The 23,875-nt window shown below is 37.6% G+C and overlaps 1 protein-coding gene across 3 annotated transcripts in view; it reads left to right on the forward strand.

Moving 5' to 3' along the window:
- The first annotated feature begins 380 nt into the window (after positions 1 to 380).
- Positions 381 to 23,875, forward strand: part of Sf3b1 (splicing factor 3b subunit 1) — a 36,457-nt gene continuing 12,962 nt past the window's right edge. The window contains exons 1-12 of one of the 3 annotated variants that reach the window (XM_089634784.1): positions 381 to 488; positions 744 to 1,018; positions 2,101 to 2,227; positions 4,321 to 4,400; positions 7,858 to 8,061; positions 8,644 to 8,851; positions 11,359 to 11,642; positions 12,989 to 13,178; positions 17,795 to 18,063; positions 20,667 to 20,870; positions 23,080 to 23,278; positions 23,570 to 23,728. In XM_089634784.1, the coding sequence (XP_089490910.1) occupies positions 461 to 488; positions 744 to 1,018; positions 2,101 to 2,227; positions 4,321 to 4,400; positions 7,858 to 8,061; positions 8,644 to 8,851; positions 11,359 to 11,642; positions 12,989 to 13,178; positions 17,795 to 18,063; positions 20,667 to 20,870; positions 23,080 to 23,278; positions 23,570 to 23,728 (2,227 nt within the window). In that variant the 5' untranslated portion in view covers positions 381 to 460. The other 2 variants (XM_089634786.1, XM_089634785.1) reach the window with 2 other exon arrangements.

Raw genomic sequence — 23,875 nt, forward strand, 5'->3', positions numbered from 1 at the left:
ATGCCATAGTCTCACTGGCTCCAGGCGGTTGGGAGCAGTTGGGACTCTTGTGTGGTATTCACATTAAAAAATATGTATCAAATTGCCAACGCAGAATATGGTATTTAAATTTTTTTTAATTCTCGAAAAAATTACGATAATTAAGGCAATTTTTTTTTTACGTTGATGTATAAGTTTTCTAAGACGTTTTAAAATGTGCAATTTTTGATATGCCGCAACGACGTGATAATTTTTTGTGAATTTGCGAAGAGCATTCGTGCCAACGTTGGTCGTTGGTCCAACATTGGACCAACATGTTCAATAAACAGAAGAGTTCGATGTTTTTGGAGTTCTTCTTGGCTGTGTATCTACAATCCTGTTAGCCTTAAAATGGTCTTTAAGAAAAATCGGCCATCTTTGCATTAAAAATTGACGTTAGTCGGCGGTGAATGGAAACGATTTATATTTTGTGATAATTATAATGGATAATATCCCTAGAACGCACGAGGGTAATTACACAAATATTGTTTAATATTTACTTTGCTAAAATAAGTCGTATTCCGTCAGTATAACGAAATATAATAAATCCATCATGCTTTCCCGCAGTCGGGGCCATTTTGGTTATTTTCGTTTACATCAAATGCTTTCAACCTGTATTATTATGCAAATAACACAGATTAAAAGCATTTGATAAACTTTAGTAGTGCGATCTTGTTTAATAAAATGTGTTTTGAATGAGTCATTAATTTTTCACGATTTTTCAGATATTGAGGCTCAGATAAGAGATATTCAATCTAAGAAGAAAGATATTGAAAATGTGAATCCAGACCTTGGAGTAGGTCTAGGAGAGAGCGGCTATTTCGACAGGGATATCTATGATGGTTCCACAGGGGGCGCGAAATCTCGGTATGAGGGTTATGTGACATCCATCGCTGCCAACGATGAAGTAGAAGATGAAGAATATGACACGGTTCCTTTTAACCAAAATAAGAGAGCGGGATACACTGCACCAGCAGCTCTATTGAATGATGTGGCACAGGTATTTATTTCTGGATTTTATAGTAATTGTTAAAGACATGTAATTGACCTATTTAAGACATTGATAGTAAATTTCAATGCATATGCCCGTCCACGGGGAAGTTTTGAATTAATTTTATATCTAATGGCTCCGAAAGTCTGTAAATATCCAGGGGCGTGTCTCATCCTAAATACGCACTAAAATAATTTAGAAAACCATTTTGTGTCAGCTTAATTAAACTGAGAAACAACTATTTCAGTTCTCAGAGAAGTAAAATAACGCTTTTTCATAATATTGGACAAATTCTTTGTGTTCACTTTCGGCAATCTTCTATCGATGTGACATTATTTTTTTAATAAAACCCATACTGTGAATTCGTAACTAGCTGTACCCCGCCACGCGTTGCTGTGGCTCAGTCTATCTGTGCGGATAGAGAAACAATAGCGAGTTTTGCTTTTATGTCTTGCAGATTTATTAAAAAAGCATGTTGTTACCTGTCACAGGTGACATCTATATGATGTGTGTATATGAAAACACACGCATCTTCAAATTTCAAAGCAATCGGTGAAGAACTTTTGGAGATTTAAGATTTTGAACTAACGAACATCAACGTTTTTATTTATATAGATAGATAGCTAAACTACCTCAGTAACGATCTTTTGCATTTGTTAAGTGATAAATTTAAGATGTCCACTGACTCAGTATAATTATTTCCCCCCATTAACATTTGCTTTTGTAATATATATAGTAATATTATTGAGGTATATTACTATAGCCTTCTTATATTCCGTGCACTTGAACACGTCTACAATTTCTGCAAAATTATTGCCCGATGCATATAATCAAGGTACAATTGAGTATCTAAATGACTCAGTCTTGATATTGTTGTAATTAAAAGAAAGTGATTAGGCTCGATAAATCAGGGCTGTCTATAATTCCATTAAAAATTAAAAAAAATATATATTATGATTTAATGTGTGTTTCTATTGAGTCGTATCGGACCCAAGAATCCCCAGGAGAGCTGTTCATTTGCTTTTCTAATTTCAATATTAGTAAAGCATTTTAAGTTGATGATTATCTAAATTGGATGTTTGTTTTTCCAGAGCGAGAAGGACTATGACCCGTTTGCAGACCGGCGCCGGCCGACCATCGCCGACCGGGAAGATGAGTACAGACAGAAGAGGAGAAGGATGATCATATCTCCCGAGCGCTCCGATCCCTTTGCACAAGGTTTGCTTGCTTCTCTTAACTGATACATTTTTATGCTGTCCCGGTTATCTGTTTCCAAATCACATTTGAACCTCTTGATTTTATGACATCAAACCATTGTAAAACCTTATTAATTTATGAAACACATTAGGCATTGAAACAAGTGATTCTTAATCATATTTTTCTCACAACTTTTTAATTTTTCACTTCAACAAGGTTCATCCAATCAAGATTTTGAAATGTGGTTCTCTAATCAGTCAATGAAATCTTTTGTTTTGTCAGTTGGGGTGTATGAATGTGAAGCCTGTACGATGTGTGGAAGATGGTTTTTGGGAATAATAAAGCAAACTCTATTCGGCCTAAGCATAATAGGCACCACTGTTGTAAATACTGTTTCATCAGATATAGCCCCGCTTTTGTCACCTTTGTGGATTTACATATTTAGTTGATTCTCCGAGTACAGTTTGAAGTCTTACAAACTGCGACGAGACTAATTATGTTTCCAGTAAACTAGAAATTAACACTAAGCCCGTCGTTCCACAAATCGGTAAGCAATCGACATAAACCGAATGATGTAATACCCTGCCCAGAAAAGTTCCACACTGAACTGTGCTGCAGACCGTTACCTCACTATAGCGAACTTAATTTTCTGCGCATGGTCTTGCAACATTCAGTCTATATCGATTGCTTACAGGCCTGTAAGACGGCAGGTTAATTCTAAATTTACTGCAAGTAATTACTCTCATCAGTTTGTCAGGTTCAAATATTGGCAGAAACAAACTTACATTCTACAAACTTGGTCAAGCACCGTATTTTGTAAGATCTGTAGTTTTGGAATTAGAACTGGCAGTTGGTTAAACCACGTGTATGCCATACTGTATCAGTGAATGACTTGTCTAATGATTTAAAGGTATGAGTTTAATGAACTTTACTAATGTAAACAATTTTTTTCCTCCCCGAGAGGTTCCACAGGGTCCCGCCATCTGTAGTACTGGTATGGTAATATGATTTGCTACGGATCCCTACCCTTGTGGGAGAAACCGGCGTCCATCCTTCGGTGTCCTTAATTCAGTTAAAGATAAATTCAAGAACAATTTGCTATTGAACCGTCCGTTGATATTCCCGTGTGAAAGTTTGAATGAACCGAACAGAAAATTATTAATTGCCCCAGCTTTTTTCTAGGTTCTTCTCTTGCGACGTGCGTATTTAGGAGCACAAATACTCGATACTGAGGGAGAGCGGCTGGACACAATGTACGTATGATCTCAGGCCCGGGTAGCGTGTAAGCTCAGACACTGGCACCGTCCTGGGGCCTCGCCTCTCAATCAATTCTCTTACCGTCCCCGCCTCAGTACGCTGGCGGTGTCTCTGTGCACGCGCGAGCCCCTGTTGCTAGTTAGGAGTGTTGAACAGGTGGCCCAACTCTGTGGGCACATTCTTCAGTCATTTAGCGACATTGGCCTTATTTACACTATTTCTTTTCTTACTTTAACATTCTAATTCTCTCCCTTCGTGGGCGCATCGCAGGGACGGCGCAGGATTCTTTACGCAACTTCTGTAACTTTCTGTGCTTTAAATACTCAATATGGCAATAAATCTTTTACATGTTTTTAAGTGGCTTATTATGTTCTCGCGGCAGTTGATATAAGAGCTTTGCAAGATGCAGTGCTGTAAGCTGGGCCAAATCTTCTTTTTGTGAAATGCCACCACAAACGTTAGTCAAAGATTGAAAAATCTCCCAATTGCAGAATGGCTGTCTGTCTTCTTCAGTTTCTAAGTATCTTGCCTGTGCAGCCAAGCATTTCCACACCATGCGATTGATCTTTGATAGTTTGTGTAATCATAAATTAATTTCACATGGTCGAATGCTGTCACAGTGCATGCTAAAAGAATTATTGCCAAATTGAGTAATTACACTGGAACATCTTTTTCTTGACACCCGGTGAGAAAAAAATCACATTTTCCGTACCGTACAAGAGATTCCCATGTTACCGACTTGACTCGAATTGATTGGACAGAATCCTCCCCTGGTGATGTGCGCCCACGAACAGTGATAAGTTACTGAGTGCCGATTGATTGCAATGATACTCACAGCTGTTGTAAAATGATTCCAGGTGGGAAGACTCCGGATGTGGGTTCCCGCACGTACACAGAGATCATGAAAGAGCAGTTCCTCAAGGGAGAAGAAACAGAGGTAAGTTATAATTATTCCATGCACTATTAACATACAATAATTTCTACAATATCTACAATATTTCTCATTTCATTTATGTTTGCCGAATGCGAGCAGGGCTTTTTAAATACATCTATTCGATCTCTAAGAAGAAGATAATACTAATAAATCTCAACGAAACATGAAACAGAAATCAAACACAGGATCTCTTGTTTTACCGGGATAGGCGTCTTAACCAACTTGTAAATATGAAATATGAGATGGACAAATATGACGTTTAATAAATAGGTCCCAATGGTCAAGTTGGTTAAGACGCCTGTCCCAGTAAGACAAGAGATCCTGTGTTCGATTTCTAGTTGTGACCGTTATCTTTTTATTTTTCTGTGTCTTGTTCTGTTTCATATTTCGTTTAGATGTACAGTAGAATCTCGTTAATTCGAAATACAGCGGACATCAAAAATCAAATTTCGAATTAACAAATTCCCACGTAATTCGAAAATTTAGAGAAAAAAAAAACTGCGAAAATCGAGTTCCTCGGCCGTCCCTTCAAATTCAGGTGGTATCTTTGGAGTAAATTCGTATTAATACGAATTATTCCCGTTTAAATCAATTTTTGCAGCCGGTTTTCAAGTTCAGTTATTTTAAGCAAATTCATAAAAATACCACACGTTTCTGCGTAAATCTAATTTTCGCAGCCGATTAACGTCGCGGCCGGCCCTATAAACTCGGATATTCGAAAAATATGATATATTTACGCGTAAATCTAAATTTCGCAGCCGATTTCCGTCACGGCCGACCCTTTAAATTCAGATATTTATAATAAATTCGTAAAAATACGATATATTTCCGCGTAAATTGAATTTTCTCGGCAGATTTTCGTCGCGGCCGGCCTTTTGAATTCAGATATTTTAAGTAAATTTCGTAAAAATACGTCCTATTTCCGCGTGAATCGAAATTTTTGCAGCCGATTTCCGTAGTGCCTGATCTTTTAACTCAGATATTCAAAGTAAATTTAGTAAAAATATGACATATTTTCGCGTAAATTGAATCGATTCCGATTTACAAAATAATAATACCAATTAGGGCGAAGTATAATCACGTAAAAATACACTTTTCAGCGTTTTACCGTTATGGCTGTCTTTTAGATTCAGATTTACGAAATTTTTTGATTTATTTTCGCAAAAATCGAAGTTTTTCGAATTACACAAACAAATTTTCGTGTGCGGACAAAAATAAATTTCAAACTACGAATTAACGAATTAAAATTTTCTGTGGATATTTTTTTGACGAAAATTTCGAATTATCGGGGTTCGAATTAACGAGGTTCTACTGTGTTAGTATTATCTTCTTCAATGATATTACGTTGATGGGTATAACCTTCAAAATATGTTTGATTTTGCTTTCGTGAATGAATGAATGCAAATCTAGGAAGTGGAAATTAACCCATTTCCCTACATCCGATCGAGCTGAAACTCAGTAGATAGACTCGTTGTCAATGACAATGCATTCAATCAACTTTTGGTGGCAATCATGCATACACACTTGGACATAAATGCATTTCTCTAGAAATTGGATGACTTTATAGCAGTTAATATACAAAATGCATGTCAGTCCCAATCAGGATTTGACTCAGTTGTTAGCGTGGTTGACTCCAGTCCCTGGGGAGGAAGGTTCAATTCAAGTCAAACCAAAAAATATATATTTAATATTTTTTAATTTATTTTATTTGTCTCCGTGGTCGAGGGGTAATGCTCGCAATAAGTGTGAGGTCGCGGGTTTAAATCCCAGCGTGCGCAAATAATTATTTGATTAATTTGAGTTATTTCACAAATTACTCAATTAAAATAATATATAGTAAATATGTGGCACGTTCCAGAGTGAAAGATACTCTCAGTATCGCACTGGTGTAAATGAAACGTTGCTTGAAATGGCTTTGGCCATGTTTGGTGACCAGATCTGAATAGCCAGGTACTTTTACGCCTTCCTCTTCCCCATCTCCTTCCTGCTACATTCAGCCTCACAACATACCCCAATTGTGGATGCCATAATCTCGCTGGCTCCAAACGGATACTCTTGTGCAGTGTCACATAAAAAATAAAAAAGTGATTTTTTACAACCACAATAGTTCTTGTGCTCAACTGGAAACAAGCTCGGCTGGAAAATGATTTGTCTCTCTCTTAAACATGAGTTTCTTCAAGACTCAGATCGACTTCTTTCTATCCTTATAAGACAACTCTTGCAGCATCCCCAAAAAAAGATGGCCTAAGCAAGCCTTGTGGCCTCCTTTGTGGAGTTACACAATGTAAAGCATTCCAAATAATTCTTCATCCACAACTCAAACGGGCGTATCGCACATTTGAAAATTTTTTAGGAGAGCCAATTGTGGGCAACGAATTAATATACAAATTTCTTTACAATGAGCTAAAATTCACAATTTGAGAAGTAATATAAATTCATACATATCTCTTCTAAACACATACTGGATGTAATATACAATAAATCATTTTAACCTCTGGGCTGGAGCCCAAAAATACTTGATAAAATTACTTGATTCTGTGCAAAAGAGGGCGTCTGACTGATTGACAATCCATGGTTAACAGTCCGATTGCCATCTCTAATGCACAGACGCAATGTCGGCATGCTGAACCTGCTTCAAGGGCCTAGTATCATCGATCCCCGCACACGTGCGTGAAACTCAACAGAAACGAGCGGAACACCCATTCACATGAATGATGTTGGCTTTATGAGAATGGGTCGTTTCGAACGAGCTTCCGGCACATGTTTTTACTCCATGTAATCTGAAGACCCGCATAAATAAATCCCTTCCTAAAGACCCTACAGGCGACATAGTTCCCCTGTTATTTTTTTTAATGATTAACTAATGTTTATAAGACAAAGTTTTTTTATGCATGGCACAAAGGATAACATAGGCAATAATTATTCGCCTGAAATATATATAAATATGAAATATTTCAGGCGACTAATTTTGCTTATAATAATTTGTTATCCTTTGTGCTATGCATAAAAATACGTTGTCTTATAAAACATTAGTTTATCATTAAAAAAATAATCGTATTTGACAATTCAAAATATTTCACCAACAAATGTAGATATAATATGTCTCGACGCCATCTAGTGGGAAATTTAGCACTAACAAAGCCTTTCCTACAAAAATAATGTTGGTTGTTTACAGGTGAAAAATATAATAAGCAGTAATTGTTGATTGAAGTACTAGCACATATTGAATTTTTTTGCGTATTGGAAATAAGCCGATGTAGCTCAGTGGTCCAGAGCACCTGACCGGACATTCAATTTGATCTGCGGGTTCAATTCCCGTCGGCGGCATTTATTTTTACTCTGGAGATATTTTCAATTTGTATGGATATTTCAGGCGAATAATTATTGCCTATAATAATTTGTTAGTTATTGTGAGGTGTCACATCAAAAAAATTTAACAAACATTTAATATGAATTACAGCTCAGGAAGAAGATTGTGGAGAAGGCCAAGGATGGCACGCTGCGCACCGTTGCGTCGGCCCCCAGCAACGGGGAAGGTAAGGCGGGACCCGGGGCCACCGCGGGGCGCAAACGCGGCCGCTGGGACCAAACTGTAGAGGAGCACGCCACGCCAGCCAAGAAGATCACTACCGCCACCACGCCCACCTCCTGGGAGCAGGCTGATGTGAGAAACAAAACCATTTGTACATATTATTAGTGCGAAGTCTGTTAATTAATAGACTTTAAAAAAACATTAAAATTAATTATTTAACAGACTTTGGACTTTCCAAAATTATTTTCATAACTTTGAATTACAATACTCTTTCACTTATATTATCTGCCACCCCTTAGTACACAACTGCTGACCTGTATAGAGTATGCCCCGCTATGGAATTTTGCAGCCACCTTTGGTCTGGAGCCCCTAAATATATGAAAAAAATTCTTGACTCTGTGCAGAAACAGGCGGTCCGTTTGAAACATTCCCCTCTCCTAACGGATTGTAATCCTCAGAGCACAGGTGTCAGGTAGGTATGCTGTCCTTGCTCTACCGGTATTACAATGGAGGATGCTCCGAAGAACTAGCGTCATTGTTTCTTTCAGCACCGGTGCATAGTCCCGATAAAATAAAATAAATTTTGGGAAAACAATGCAGAGGTTATGCGAGTATAATCTACGCATGCAATAAAATGAGGTCATTGAAGATTGGGATGCCTTGTTGAAGCGTTTGAGTTTTGATATATTGTAATAAGTTTTAATTTGTGTACAGCGCACTCCAGCTGATCACCGCTGGGACGAGACTCCTGGCGGGGGCACCGGGCGAGGTGGGGAGACTCCGGGAGCCACCCCGGGGCAGAGCACCCGCCAGTGGGATGCCACGCCCGGACATGCCACCCCCGGCCGCGAGACACCCTCGCACGCCTCGCAGCCGCAGAGCAGGAGGAACAGATGGGATGAAACACCTAAGACGGAGAGGGGTGAGTTCAATTCCTTATTAACTTATGCGACCACTACATGCTTCCACGTACGTACCTGTTATCGTATATACATCGGGAACGCAGTGAAAAGCTCTTATCTCCTTCATCATCATCTGAATTACTTATCTGTGGATATTCAACGTGTTTATGTTTGATTATATTACTACAGTGAAACTCTCTTAAGAAGTTTTCCAAGGGACCGGGGAAAAAAAACTTCTTAAGTGGGAAAACTTCTTAAGTGGGATTCAATTTTAGCCATTTAATAACTCGAGTCCGGGGCATACGTCATTCCCATGTCTACCTACGTTAAATTGTTGTGAAAACAAGCTCATATGATCCAAGCGGTCAAAAAAAAATATATATACATATACATCTTCTAGTTATCATGGTAATTAGTATTATGTATTTAGAAAAAGGTGGGAAAGTAAAATAAATGAAAAATGGTAGAACATATTTGATTATAAAAAGTTTATTTACATACCTACATATAAATAATTTTTTTTTTCGAAGTATTTATCTATAGTAGATTGCTTAACTCTATTATTGAATTCTTTTGTTGTAAAATTTTGACTAAACATTACAAATCAAAACAAAACCATCCCATGGACAAAGTAAACACAATTTTAAAACTGTTAAAGTACATCCCTCGAAAAAGCCACTCGAATTCGGATAGTAAAAGTTGCAGCATTCCAAAAGGTTCATACTGTTGATCTTATTTTAAATTGGTGTAAAGGCAATGGATTATACATATTTACTTGTTAGTGATTACTCACTCTTAACTTGACAGTTGAAGACAGAGCTGTGGATATACGCCGTCTCTTTTTTACGCTTTCGTTTACTATATGAACTGAGGGAGAAAGAAAGACTTGTTGTGGTTAATTTTACCAAGCGGTTTGATAAAAGGACACCGCAAGTAATTCTTTGCCTCAGAACCGTTTGCGTACTGCAACCCTGCCATGGCACTGCACAGAAAAATCTCACAAAGTCTACGCGGCAAACTGCTTATTAGTTGGCGGACTTTAACTTTTTTGCACGCTTGCTGCTTGCTCCAATGGCATTTGAGATTTGAGAGACTATTGTTATGATGTATTTTCGCCAGGCACAGTCGACTATCGTATATTTTTAAAGATATTTTAATCCTTTTCTAGAAATTCCTTATGAAAATAATATGCGCAGCTCAATATTATGTACCTGTAGGTTCATTTATGGTCCTACCTAACTAGCAGACATCGAATAGCTACGATTTCGCACATAAATAAATGGCTTGATGCTTGAATCAGAAAGTTATATCATACAAGCTGTTTGACGCTGGAATTATGTATAATCTGTGAACGCATCCAAAAACTAGAAAAATCATTTGCGAAGTTTCGTTTCAATCTACATTTTAAATTTATGCATATGTATTTCCTAACCTTCAAACTTAATTTACGACAAATGTCAGATGAAACATGATGCACGGCAATTTTTGATGTTTGAATGAAAAAAACGTAATTATAATGCATATTTTACCATCTCCCCCGCCATATAATCATGTTGTTATGTATTTAAAGGTGAAATATTCCGTATTAACCGTGATCCGATAGATTATCAAAAGTTTTTCGTGTTTTACAAATTCGATGGAATAAAAATTTTATACAATAATATTACGAAACATCTCTATGTTCATTATCAAAGAGAAGATTATTGAAGGAGGCGTCAAATGTATGCAAATGTAGATCTAGCCCACGTTGTCATTAAGGTTGAGTTTAATATAATCTTTCATGTTATTTCGGCCTTAAAGACGCTTGCATATTTGTTACATAATTCCGCATTGTTTATTCGTTCCATTGCTATTTTACCTAGTTAGGGGATTAGGAGACGGGGTATTTGGTTTATTTATTGGATGTTTATTGGTTACGGCAGGTTACGGCTTACGGCCCGGCGGCCGACAAAGGGTTTTATGGTCTCAGGTACTAGGTATGGGTTTCAGTCAACGTCTTTCAATTTATGACTTGGAAAAAGGTTCATTTTAGATATTTTGCGACACAATATTTCGTTTGTGTTGATTTTACAGCCGGATTTCTAAAACCTCTTAAGCGGGAAGCAGTTTTAGCTCTAAAACTTCTTATGTGGGAAAAAATCGTGTTTTTTGTATGGAATTTTCAAGGGACCAAAAATCAAAACTTCTTAAGCGTGAAAACTTCTTAAGTGGGAACTTCTTAAGCGAGTTTTACTGTATACTAATATTCCATAAAAACGAAAAACAGTGAAACATCATCTATCGTTTTTGAAGAGACCCGTTGAAAAAAACGATGAATGCGGAAACGGAAAACAGTAGATCTGGGAATATAGAAAAATGCTACATTCATACAAATGTAGAATTGTCACTTAGGTGAGCTGCACGGTTATACAAAAAAATAAAACATTTCATTGTTTTACGCCCATTGCTGCGTCAAGGCCCTTAAAAATAAATTTTAAATTCTTATTTTCTTTAAATAATATTGTCTGATGAAAAATGATCTCTCCAGAAACACCGGGTCACAACAGCGGCTGGGCCGAGACCCCGCGCACCGACCGCGGCGGCGACCTGATTCAGGAGACTCCCACGCCTGGCGCATCCAAACGGCGCTCCCGTTGGGACGAGACCCCCGGCGCAGGCGGCGCCGCCACGCCCTCCGCAACGCCTGGCCAGGCCACGCCCAGCCACGCCACCCCCAGCCACGCCACCCCTTCGCACACGCCATCTCACACACCTTCACATGGCACTCCGTCGCACACGCCGCATCATACGCCCATGTTCACACCTGGAGGGGTAAGCTACATGCATTTTCACATACAGTTCTTTTTGCTAACATAATATGCTAGTACACAAAGTCCACCCAACAATTAAAACCAAATTTTTTTTTATGAGCCGGCGTATTCTGCTAATGCACTCATATCTAATTTCACAATTTATTTTTACAATAATTCAGTTCATTTAAATTTAAAAAATAAGAAAATCTTATTTTAAAAAAACTAAAAATTTCGAAAAAACCAACACACATGTAAATCTCTGTGGACAGTAATAAAAAATGAATAAAATACATTTTACATCCAATCCTAGCAAACACTTCCTAGCAAATAAAGTAGTGAAAGCGTGGAATAAACATCCACAACTTGTCATCGACGCTGCAAATATAAAGCTCGATTGGATTCCCTTTTGGAGAGAAGAAATGATCGAATTATTTTAAAATTTAAATTTACTCGATAACTATTAAACTTGTTGTGAAATATAGTGCATCAGCAGAATGCTGCCTGGTCATTATTAACCTTTGGAACACAAGACTCTTTTTGAGCGATATCAGAAATGGAATCAAAAATTAACTCTTAAGTGTTTCACGTGCAGACGATTTTGTTAAGAAATTTTATGCACTTTCTCATGGCATACATGAGAAAGTTTAAATGGCATATCAAAAAATCCAGCTTGGGCGAAATTCAATGCCAGCAGCGCATTAACGGTTTGTCGGCGGAGAAAAATTCTTGTCATTTTTTTTTTTTTTCTACCATGTTTTGGTGCTCTAATTTTATTTATTTTGTCAGATTTTGGGCGTATAATCACTATTTGTTTGGTGCATACATAGTTAAATACGAGCCAGAAGAAAAATAATGTATTAACAGGTTCCTTGCCAACTCTGACATCAGGCAGTGGTTGAGTGTTTCGAGAAACTTAACTTTACTCAGTGTTCATCTGGCAAATGTCACGACTTGTTTTTATGCTGGCCTTGTGCTTGAATGAATATCAAATTGTTGTTCAACCAATACCTCTGCCATAGATCACCCCAAGTGGTTTGCTACGTTTGGTGACTTGGCAGGGGTGCACGGGTTCATGGGGTGATGTTTATCCGGGAGTTGGCTGCGGATGCTTCTGTCCACCAACTGCGTGGGAGGCTGGATCGGGAGCTACTGGTTGAGGGAGACCTTTTGATCTCTCCAACAGGACTCTCTCGGAACATCGCCTTGCACCGCAGTGGAAGGGATGGATTCATATGTCCCATCACTCCTGGATACACAGACTCCCAGATCATCCCCAATGATGATGGATCTAATTTTTTTTTTTAAATTTCGTTTTTATCAGCGAATAGAGATGTGAAGAATGTACTAATTCTGATTGTGTTTCAGTCAACTCCGGTGGGGCTAAAGGCCATGGGCATGGCTACTCCGACCCCGGGCCACCTGGCCGCCATGACTCCCGAGCAGCTGCAGGCGTACCGCTGGGAGAAGGAGATCGATGAGAGGAACCGTCCGTACACAGACGACGAGCTCGAGACCATGTTCCCGCCCGGTTACAAGGTGCTGCCGCCACCTGCAGGTATGATTCTCCTTATCATTGAAGGCTTTATTTGACTTTATTTATTTCTCTAAGGGAGATGATATGATTATTAATTTATTTTTATTTGCTTTTATTCTTACAGATTACATTATTTTTTAATTTTTTTTTACAAATTTTTAAAAATATTTATCTGTTGTAATTTTTGAACCGTTTACCATTTTTGGGAGCATCTGGATTAATTCCCTTTGCATTAAGCCTGTAACAGACGACGCTATATTTTCGTGGCTTGGCCTATTTCAGCGTATCGCTCGCCATACATTCGCATTGGTAGTGTATGGTGTAAGATACGCTGAAATAGACCAAGCCGTGATGCGTATAGCGTAATGTGTCACCTTCCCTAACCTTAATTTAACACTTGCTTCATTATTTATTTTACAATTTCGTCAGCATTTATCCCCCAATCAATCTCTTTCTAACCATGTGACATAATACCTTAAACATTGTATACATTGTACAAAATACAATGGGTCGCTTATGGACTCCATTAATGCATACCAGTTTTGCACAACACTATTACACGTACACTGGAGTGGTATGGCTTAATAAATTAACGACTGAGATGAGATTAGAACCGGATTTTAATAAATTTAAAAATAAAATTAACTTCACTACAATAAATAATTTAACGAATTAGAATGACGATGATATCTCACTATATTATTTTATAAATTATTGTATAAAAAAACTAAAATCTCTTCACTTTATATGTTTTTATGATTCTTTTTTTCTTCTACAGTAGAACCTCGTTAATTCGAAATCCAGCGGACATCAAAAATCAAATTTCGAATTAACAAATTCCCACGTAATTCGAAATTTTATGAACAAAAAAAAAAAAAAAACGCCGAAAATCGATTTTCTCGGCCGCCTATTCAAATCCGGGTGGTATTTTAGTTGTAAATTCGTATTAATACCAATTATTTCTTTATTTTCCCGGTCGATTACCGTAGCGGCCGGCCCTGTAAATTCAGATATTCGCAATAAATTCGTAAAAATGCTATATATTTACGCGTAAATCGAGATTTTGCTGCCGATTTCGGTCGCGGCCTACCCTTTAAATTGAGATATTCGTAAAAATACGATATATTTCCGCGTAAATCGAGATTTCGCGGTAATTTTCTGTCGCGGCCGGCCCTTTATTTCAAATATCTGAATTTGAATTCGTTAAAATACGATATATTCCGCGTAAAACGAGGATTCGCGGCCGTATTCCGTCACGGCCGGCTCTTCAAATTCAGATATTCGAAATAAATTCACAAAAATGATATATATTTACGCGTAAATCGAGATTTCGCTGCCGATTTCGGTCGCGGCCTACCCTTTAAATTGAGATATTCGTAAAAATACGATATATTTCCGCGTAAATCGAGATTTCGAGTTATTTTCTGTCGCGGCCGGCCCTTTATTTCAAATATCTGAATTTGAATTCGTAAAAATACGATATATTTCCGCGTAAAAGGAGAATTCGCGGCCGTATTCCGTCGCGGCCGGCTCTTCAAATTCAGATATTCGAAATAAATTCGTAAAAAATATGATATATTTCCGCGTAAATCGAATTTTGTCGGCAGTTTTTCGTCGCGGCCGGCCTTGTAAGTTCAGATATTTGAAGTAAATTCGTAAAAATATGTCATATTTCGGCATGGATCGAAATTTTTCGGCCGATTTCCGTCGCGCCATATTTTTTCAACGCGGATATTCGAAGTAAAGTTAATAAAAATACGATATATTTACGCATAAATCGAAATTACGCGGCCGAGTTTCGTCGCGGCCGATCCTTTAAATGCAGATATTTGGCGTAAACTCGTAAAACTACGACATATATCCGCGTAAAATATATTTTCTCGGCCCTTTAAGCGCTTGTTATATGATAGCGAAATTTCGCAAACTGTCAAAATGTCTTCATTTTTATGTCACTAGAGGGCGGTAGTTGTACATTAATGAAATTGTTAAAATATAACATCACATCTGCGTTTGTCGCAAAGCAATGAACGTATAATATGAATGTGAAATATTAAGTAAAACAAACAACTTAGTAAAAAAGTATGACTTATTTGCAGAACCTACTATTTTGGTAAAGCATTTAATTTGACATTTTTTATAAATGTTTCATCATTCACTTGCTGTTGTCATTAGTGTTGAGGAACATTTCCGATACATATAGTTTGTTTTACACGGTGTTCGGAAACTCGTGGTATAAACGGTAAAACCCTTTATAGGTCATAAGCTAAAAACGGATAGTTTTGAAACCTGCAACATTAAGGTTTATATTTCTTTATGTTTACAAGTTATAAGCCCTTGGGTTGTAATCATTCTGAGGTAACGCACAGAGGTCTTGAATCGAACCAACCGCCCAAAGTTCTGACATGTTGAGTAAATTTACGAAAATCGCGTCCTGGTCAGTTTCTCTATAAAATTATCAAAGCAGTTATTCATTTATTGTCAATTTTGGGTTATGACTTTTTTTATTTGAGCTTTCGTTTTCGAGAAAATCGAAGGTGGATTTATTTGGTAAATTTCTTAATTTTATATTTGATAGAATATCTATACATATTAATAACATCATTAATAAATTGACCTCGAGAAATAAAAGAAATTTTATTTTTTTATTTATATATTTGTTAAATTATTCTGTGTCATTTAGTACAACTAAACAATAATCTTTTTTCATTTATTCGTTACTTGAAGCATACCTTGTTTGGAGTATTTTTTCCGGCTGCCATGGATAAATCATAATATTGATCTACAAAGAGAAAAATAATATTGGTAATTTTTGGTTCAATTACCAAACGTGCCCTATGAAAAAACGTTCACTCTCCCACTTAGTCAGAGCGCGTAAAGACAATGAATTCTCTCACACACACTTGCATAAAGATGCCGCCAGTAAACAACATGACGTTAGTGCTAACCGTTAGGAAAAGGAACGCATGTTAAATGTTGAATTTTACAACTTTTAAAAAATATGACACTTGAAAAAATACAATACGTCAAATTTACATGAAAAAAGAGAATTTGTGAGTATTTACTGTTTTTGTAGCTTCATAAGATTATTGCAATTCTTTAAGTGAGTCGGTATTCTACTTTTAGACCCATTAATGAAACATCTTGATGGCATTTTCGAAATATATACGCCGTAAAACAGGGAGCCTATAGCTTCACCGCCATCACCGGGGGCTTCCATCCCGGAATAAGTAAAAAACTGTGAAATGCGTTGAAAATTTGGTGCAAGATGAAGTATTTATTTAATTGTTAATATCCACAGATAGCATAACGATAATTAGAGGCCGTACTTCTACAGATGTGTGTATTATATACATATTTTAAATTAAAAATATAGTGTAAAGCCGTTATTAACGCGATAATCATACATCCAAGTTTTAAAAGTGGGTTGTATGGTGTATCAATGTTTTTATTTTTTATGGTCGAATGCCTACAACAACTACAAAAAAAAATAGGCAGACTGAAAAATAATAGTCCATTAATTGGTAACAAAGAATATGAAGTCTGAGAATGACATACGAAAGGTAGTATTAAGCCGTTTTAGAGAGCCGTTTTCCAGCAAATCACCATTCTGCCCTATAACCCACTCTTAACCTCGGATATTCGAAATAAATTTGAAAAAATACGACATTCCAGTGTAAATCGATTCAGATTTACAAAATAATAATACTAATTACGACGATGTATAACCACGTAAAAATACAATTTTCGGCGTTTTACCGCCACGGCTGACTTTTAGATTCAGATTTACGAAATATTATGATTTATTTTCGCAAAAATCAATTTTTTTCGAATTACACGAACAAATTTTCGTGCGCGGACAAAAATAAATTTCGAATTACGAATTAACGAATTTCGAATTAAAAAAAAATTTGTATGAAAAAATTTTTCAGCGGAAATTTTTTTTGCGAAAATTTCGAATTACGCGTTTTTTCGAATTATCGGGGTTCGAATTAACGGGGTTCTACTGTATTTACATATGTATGTTAAGTTTTTATTATTTTCCCTTTACACACGAGTTTTAGACTCTTGTAAAGGTAAACATGTTAATTTTTATTGAAATATGTTCTTACTATGTAAATTTAAACATTATACTGTATTTTATAAAATAAATAAAAATATTAAAAAAAAAAAAAAAAAAAAATGTATGTATATGCCTTCATGCGTGAATAAATAAATAATGTAATTTCTAACAATAATTTTGCCATTGTCAAAACAATTTTACAGTAGAACCCCATTAGTTCGAAATCCACGGTGCCTCGAAAATCAAATATCAGTAATTAATGAATTCCCATATATGTACAGTAGAACCCGTTAATTCGAAATTCAGAAAAAAAAATGCCGAAATGTCGAGCATTACGCCCGCCCCTTCAAATTCAGTTATTCAGAGTAAATTCATAATAAGATGACTTTTCCTGTGATAATCCAATTTTTCAAATAATGAATAATATGCCGATTGTATGCTTTAAAAAATAGGATACTTTCATATTGGTAAAATATAGTACATAAATGTCTAAATATACCTGCCTCGATTTCATTTATAAAAATTATGTAATTTCTATAATATGATTCTCCTATTTCAAGTATTGTTATTTCCACAGGCTACGTCCCAATACGTACCCCTGCCCGCAAGCTGACTGCAACGCCCACTCCGGGCGCCAACACCCCGCTGGGATTCTTTCTTCAGCAGGAGGAGGTGGGGGCGGCGAGCCGTCTGATGGATGCCCAACCGCGCCACCCCAACCTGCCCTTCATGAAGCCCGAGGATGCGCAGTACTTTGACAAGCTGCTGACAGACGTGGACGAGGACACCCTGCCGCCCGAGGAGCAGAAGGAGCGCAAGATTATGAAACTTCTGCTCAAGATCAAGGTGAGAACTGATTATGTGTCTTAACCCTTAATCCCTCGGGCCTCTTGCATATTCTGTCGGAAATCGTGTGTATTTCCACTGCAATAAAATCCAAATAAAAGGAATATTTCTGAATGTATCCAAAAACTGTTTTTGAAAGGTGATTAAATACACTTTTAAATTTATTATTCGAAATAAACATAATTTTTTGAAATATTCAAATTATGAATGCTGAAGATGAGAAATATTTAAAAACGGCCAATCTAAAACACTAAACTAAAAATATAGCCCAGTGCAATTAGCGATCGTAATTATTCCGGCAGTACCAATTTTTTTATGTTTTGTAGGCTGGTCCTATGATGTAAAATCCAAGTTGTCGACTTTGGCGCACCTTTGCGCGTGCCGCCGATTTTTAAAAACCAACCGAATTCACGCCAAAATCTAGTTTATACAAAATATCGCGTTTCCAATGCAAATTTCGGCTAAAGAATGCTGACAAATTTAGTATAACATACTATTTTTTACAACTTTTTCATAAACAATTTTCTTTATCTCTAATAAATACCAAGATATAAAATCGTAATAATGCCGTAATGTATGAAAATTCAAAAAATAACATGACTAAGTTTGGTTTTTCATGAATATCTCGTTTCCTTTTTAATTTAGAAAAAAAATTACTGTTACTAATTTTGTAAAAGATGAAATTTCCAAAAAGATTGGTGCTTTTTATTTGTTTTGTAGTTTTTACTGCTATAAATTACAAACAAATCAAGGTACTCACAGAATATAAAATTTATTCTGGTTTATTATCACGTTACTGGAGTTTTGTTTATATTCTTGCATTTTCACATAAATAAATACAAATTTATGCCTATTTACTAGCTGTAATCGACCAGCTAGGTCTTTTACACAGACTGTAAGATAGGGGGCCGGTCAGTCCGTAGTAGCCGCTAGGTCCGGGTAGAAATCTGCTTTACCCTTGCTCGGGTCGGTAAAGGAATCTACTTTTATCCTTGCTCCGGTCGGTACAGAAATCTGCTTTTATCCTTGCTCCTGTCGGTACAGGAATCTTCTTTATCCTTGCTCAGTTCGGGGCCGGAATCTGCTTTATCCTCGGTGCGGGGGGAAGCAGGCAGGGGCAGAAATCCAGGGGGGAGCCAAGTCAAAGAAGTATCTAAGTTGAGATCCAGAGAGAAGCAGTCAGGAAGAGCAGAGTAGAGTAGCTGGTGGCGGTCCAAGGCAGAGAGAGCGAGCTGAAGGCTGGCGCGCCGTATTTATTGTGCAATCCCCCTCTCCCGACTTTGGGGAGGGCGGGGTCGACGCGCTGCCTTCATTCGCGGGTTGTTGATTATCCGCGGGCTGTGACGTCCGCTAAGATTTAATTAGCTTAGGTCACAACCTTTAGAACTACTCTACTCTTTATGCTCTTTTAATCGATCCTAACCACTCCTCTCTAGCATTTTTATTTTTCAATCAGTTGTACATACATTAATTCAGTGTGGGGTCCCCGGCCCAACATATTCAGGGGAAATCGTAATTAATTTTATTATATTTAATTTTACACAAATTCTTATTATCTAGTTATGCTAAGGAGAGTCCGGCCGTTTTATCAATGTCTTTTATTTCGTAATATCTACGGCCGAACTCTCTCAAACTTAGTCTAAACATTTCAATAAATCGCCAATTCAAAATGTTTCCCCGTACAGCGTTGCTTAGGGGGGCGTTGATTGGTCCCGGGCGGTTGCCTGGGCCGGCCGGGCGCTGGCGGTGAGGGGAAGCGATGCGGGGGCAAGCGGGACTCGAGGTATCGAAGCCCCACGTAAGTTCTAAAACCACGCTCCCGCTCCGCGCTTCGACCATTATGAAATGACGGCCGCCGAGAGCGGTACACACCGTCCGGTACACTAGCTTATTTTTCCTTCCCTTACTATGGAGTCATTAATCTTCTTTCCAACTCCTAATTAACCTTTTGAACGCATTAATTTGCTACGTTTTATCTATACCCGTACGCGGTACATATTTTCAAATACCTATGCACGCAATTAAATGTCAAATTATAGCATTCTGGCATGATTTATTGGACTATATAGACAGAACAGATTATTCTCCACAATATGATAACAAATCCTTGTGTGTCAACACTCTTAGATGTTTATAAAAACAAAAACATAAAATTTCATACAAAGACGTACCGCATCTTTTGAATGTGGTCCCGCCATTCACTCGGCGTGTGTGTACTTATCATTTTTAGTTATGAAAACTAACCACTTAAATTTTATGTCACGTAATATAATAACAAAATTGGACTAACGCCATCCGTTGACAAAATTGTAAACTATAGCACTCGAAGGCGCAAAGAGGCTCACTTGATTATCGATGTTTTTTAATGAAATACAATTTTATTTTCGAAAAATTCTTGTAGATGTCAGCATCGTGATAGTTCTACGAATGTTCAAGCGAGCGGGAAATAAATTTACATCGAAAGACCGCTGGAATATCGGCATTCAAAGTTTCCGTATCAACAGTTGATACAGCCGCGTGTGAGTATGGACTTTTTGACGTAACAACAGTTGATACGGCCGCGTGCAAAGAGTTAATAATAAATTATTTTTACAATTTTCCAGAATGGCACACCCCCAATGTGCAAAGCAGCCCTGCGTCAGATAACGGACAAGGCTCGGGAGTTTGGCGCCGGGCCGCTCTTCAACCAAATCCTGCCGCTGCTCATGAGCCCCACGCTCGAGGACCAGGAGAGGCATCTGCTCGTCAAGGTCATCGACAGGATCCTCTACAAGCTGGACGATCTGGTGCGCCCGTACGTTCATAAGGTAATGATGGAACCTCGTCATGAGTTACTAACTAAAACACTGCACAACCTTGTCTTGGCACACACTCCTTACTTCTTATCCATGCTCTTCTGTTATGGCGACTCTTGACAACGACACAAATATTTGATTCACTTGATCTCGTGCCTTGTCTTCCGGGGTGTCCCAACTTCATTTAGAATATATTTTTATTTGCCCACATGGTAAATAGAACACGTCAAAATTGATACACAGTACTACATTCGAGGATCCCACCACTTACCCGCCCCGGTATAGGTAACTTATGGTTACCCCTTCAGGGCACTAGCATGGACTCTAATTTTTTTTTCATGAAAGACTCTACATTTAAAGAACGAAGCTAAACCTCGAATGTCCCCGCATACGTTGTTAGCAAGCAGTATGCAAGTGCTTGGTTATGTACAGGATAGTATAGTGTTAGTAAATGCTTACCTTTTGATTAGTGGATATAGGGATGAAGAATAAAACACATAGGAGGACACTAGGTCCGCCAAAACCAGTTTTGTGTACATAATGCACTTGAAAGGAAAAGTCAGAACATTATATTGAAAATGGTATGAACTAAGGTACATCTGAGAGAGGAGCTAAGAACTTCCCTCTCGGCAGTCCAGAGTTGGGTGAGACTGTGATCAGGCTGTCCGATGCGAGTTTCGGGTACCGCGCCCTTAAGCCGATTTCCCGATGGAGCCCTGACGAAAGTGTAACTGGGAACAGTTGGGTAGGAACCCGAAGACCCTAGGGATACACAGTACTGGAAATTCACACCCATTGACTGTAAATTGCCAGCTTCCTCTTGAGGGCATCTTACGAATTCTTTCTTCTGTACGAATATGGTCGGCCAATTGACGGCCCCTGTGTTCGAGGGCAATGCTCTTGACTAGCCAGCAGGAGGTCGCGGGTTCAAATACCGGCATGCGCAAGTAAATTTTATTTGAATAATTTGTGTTATTTCGCAAATTACTCTTTTAAAGTAATATCAGTAGCTAATAGCAATACCCTGGTGTAATACCACCATTCAGAATTGAAACTTTGATTGAAATGGCTTTGGCTGTTTTTGGTGACCAGATCTGAATAGCCAGGTATTCCCCATCTCCTTCCCTTCCCTACTACCTTCAGCCTCACAACATACCCAATTGGAGATGCCATAGTCTCACTGGCTCCAGACGGTTGGGAGCAGTTGGGACTCTTGTGCGGTGTCACTTAAATAAAAGAACTGACTGGTTGGGCATTCGCTTCTCTATTTACTGGGGTAAAAGTGTACACTGTTTACACATTTTAACCCTTCAGGCCTCGGAAGGACATTACTAGCCACAAACATCATATTCCATTAGAGCCTCTGGAGGACAGATATGACCCGGGCGTCCATACATTATAAAAGTATTTAAATCTATTTTTCTATAATGTGTAGAGAAGTTATTGATTTGTTCGTCATTGGAAAGATAAATAATTATTATTTTCAGTTTGTATCAAATATTTATACCGAATTACATGGATAAAATAAATAAGTGCATGATAATGCACAAATCGGCAGGATTTTTTAATTGACAGTTTTCTTACTAATTACCCTCACAAAAGGAATGTGTTCTATAAATATTGGATTCTTACAAAATTATGGACGTTCCGTGTCAAAACGTCTCGGTGAGTTTTTTTGTTAACATTTTCATGTTTGATTTAAAAAATATATTTTTTATAACCATCAATGTTTATTTCAAATTCAAACATTGCAAAGATAATTTTATCCAGTTTCTAAAATGGTATTTCTTTTAACGACAACTTCAAAAATAAGCAATATATAGCTCATTTTAGATACCTCAGGAGCATATGTTGGGACTTGTTGGTAAAATTATTTTAAAACTCATTAATATTGCTGAAAATAATTCTAATTCCTATGGTTGTGGGCATAAGTCAGCCTTGAAAGGCCATAATAGCACATTAATTAAGAGTTTCCTTGAGAGTTTCAAGAGATGCACTGTATATTTACTTCCCTCGGCAGAATAGTGGCGATGGGTAATTTTTAAACCTATTTAAAAACTTCCATTATGAAATCCACTACTTAAAATCGTCCATAAATCAAATTTAAATAAAAAGAGTTGTTGACAATATATTAGCCCTGCAATGCAAATCAAATGTGCAGTTTAAGATGTAATAATGTAAACAATTCTGTATTGTAAAGATGAATTGATTTGATTGGTAGATCCTGGTGGTGATTGAGCCGCTGCTTATTGACGAGGACTACCACGCGCGAGTGGAGGGGCGTGAGATCATCAGCAACCTGGCCAAGGCGGCCGGCCTGGCCACCATGATCTCCACCATGAGACCCGACATTGACAACATTGACGAGTACGTCAGGAACACCACGGCCAGGGCCTTTGCCGTCGTCGCTTCTGCCCTCGGTAATTACATAAATATGTACACTACTCTCTCGCCAATCATACATACATAATACATGTTAGATGTTATAAATTATAAATAATTATGTTCTCCATTCAACAACACAAATAGTAAAACCACTGTTATGAAGTAATCTTTCTAAGCACATATTTTTAATACACAAAAAATGTACAATCATTACATTATGATAAAAAATAATTAAAACACTATAATGTCTCTTATCAAAATTTAGTTTGTGCATTTGAGACCAATTCATGCGCTGTTAATAATGAGCATTATTTGTTTTCAATCAGGTATCCCCTCCCTGTTGCCCTTCTTGAAGGCCGTGTGCCGCTCCAAGAAGTCGTGGCAGGCGCGTCACACCGGCATCAAGATCGTCCAACAGATCGCCATCCTCATGGGCTGCGCCATCCTGCCACATCTCAAGAGCTTGGTGGAGATCATTGAACACGGTAAGTTACTTTTTAATAAAGAAAACTGCTATACTAAACCACCTTGCTAGTTAGTTTTGTTTAACATTCTAAATCCAATGATAAATTGGTAAACACTATGTTAACCTACAAAAACAAAATTGTTTATAGGAATTTTTACAAAATGGT

This window comes from Hesperophylax consimilis, chromosome 8 (assembly GCF_061612785.1).
Source record: "Hesperophylax consimilis isolate HC1 chromosome 8, BYU_Hcon_1.0, whole genome shotgun sequence".
NCBI classification, from domain to species: Eukaryota; Metazoa; Arthropoda; class Insecta; order Trichoptera; family Limnephilidae; genus Hesperophylax; species Hesperophylax consimilis.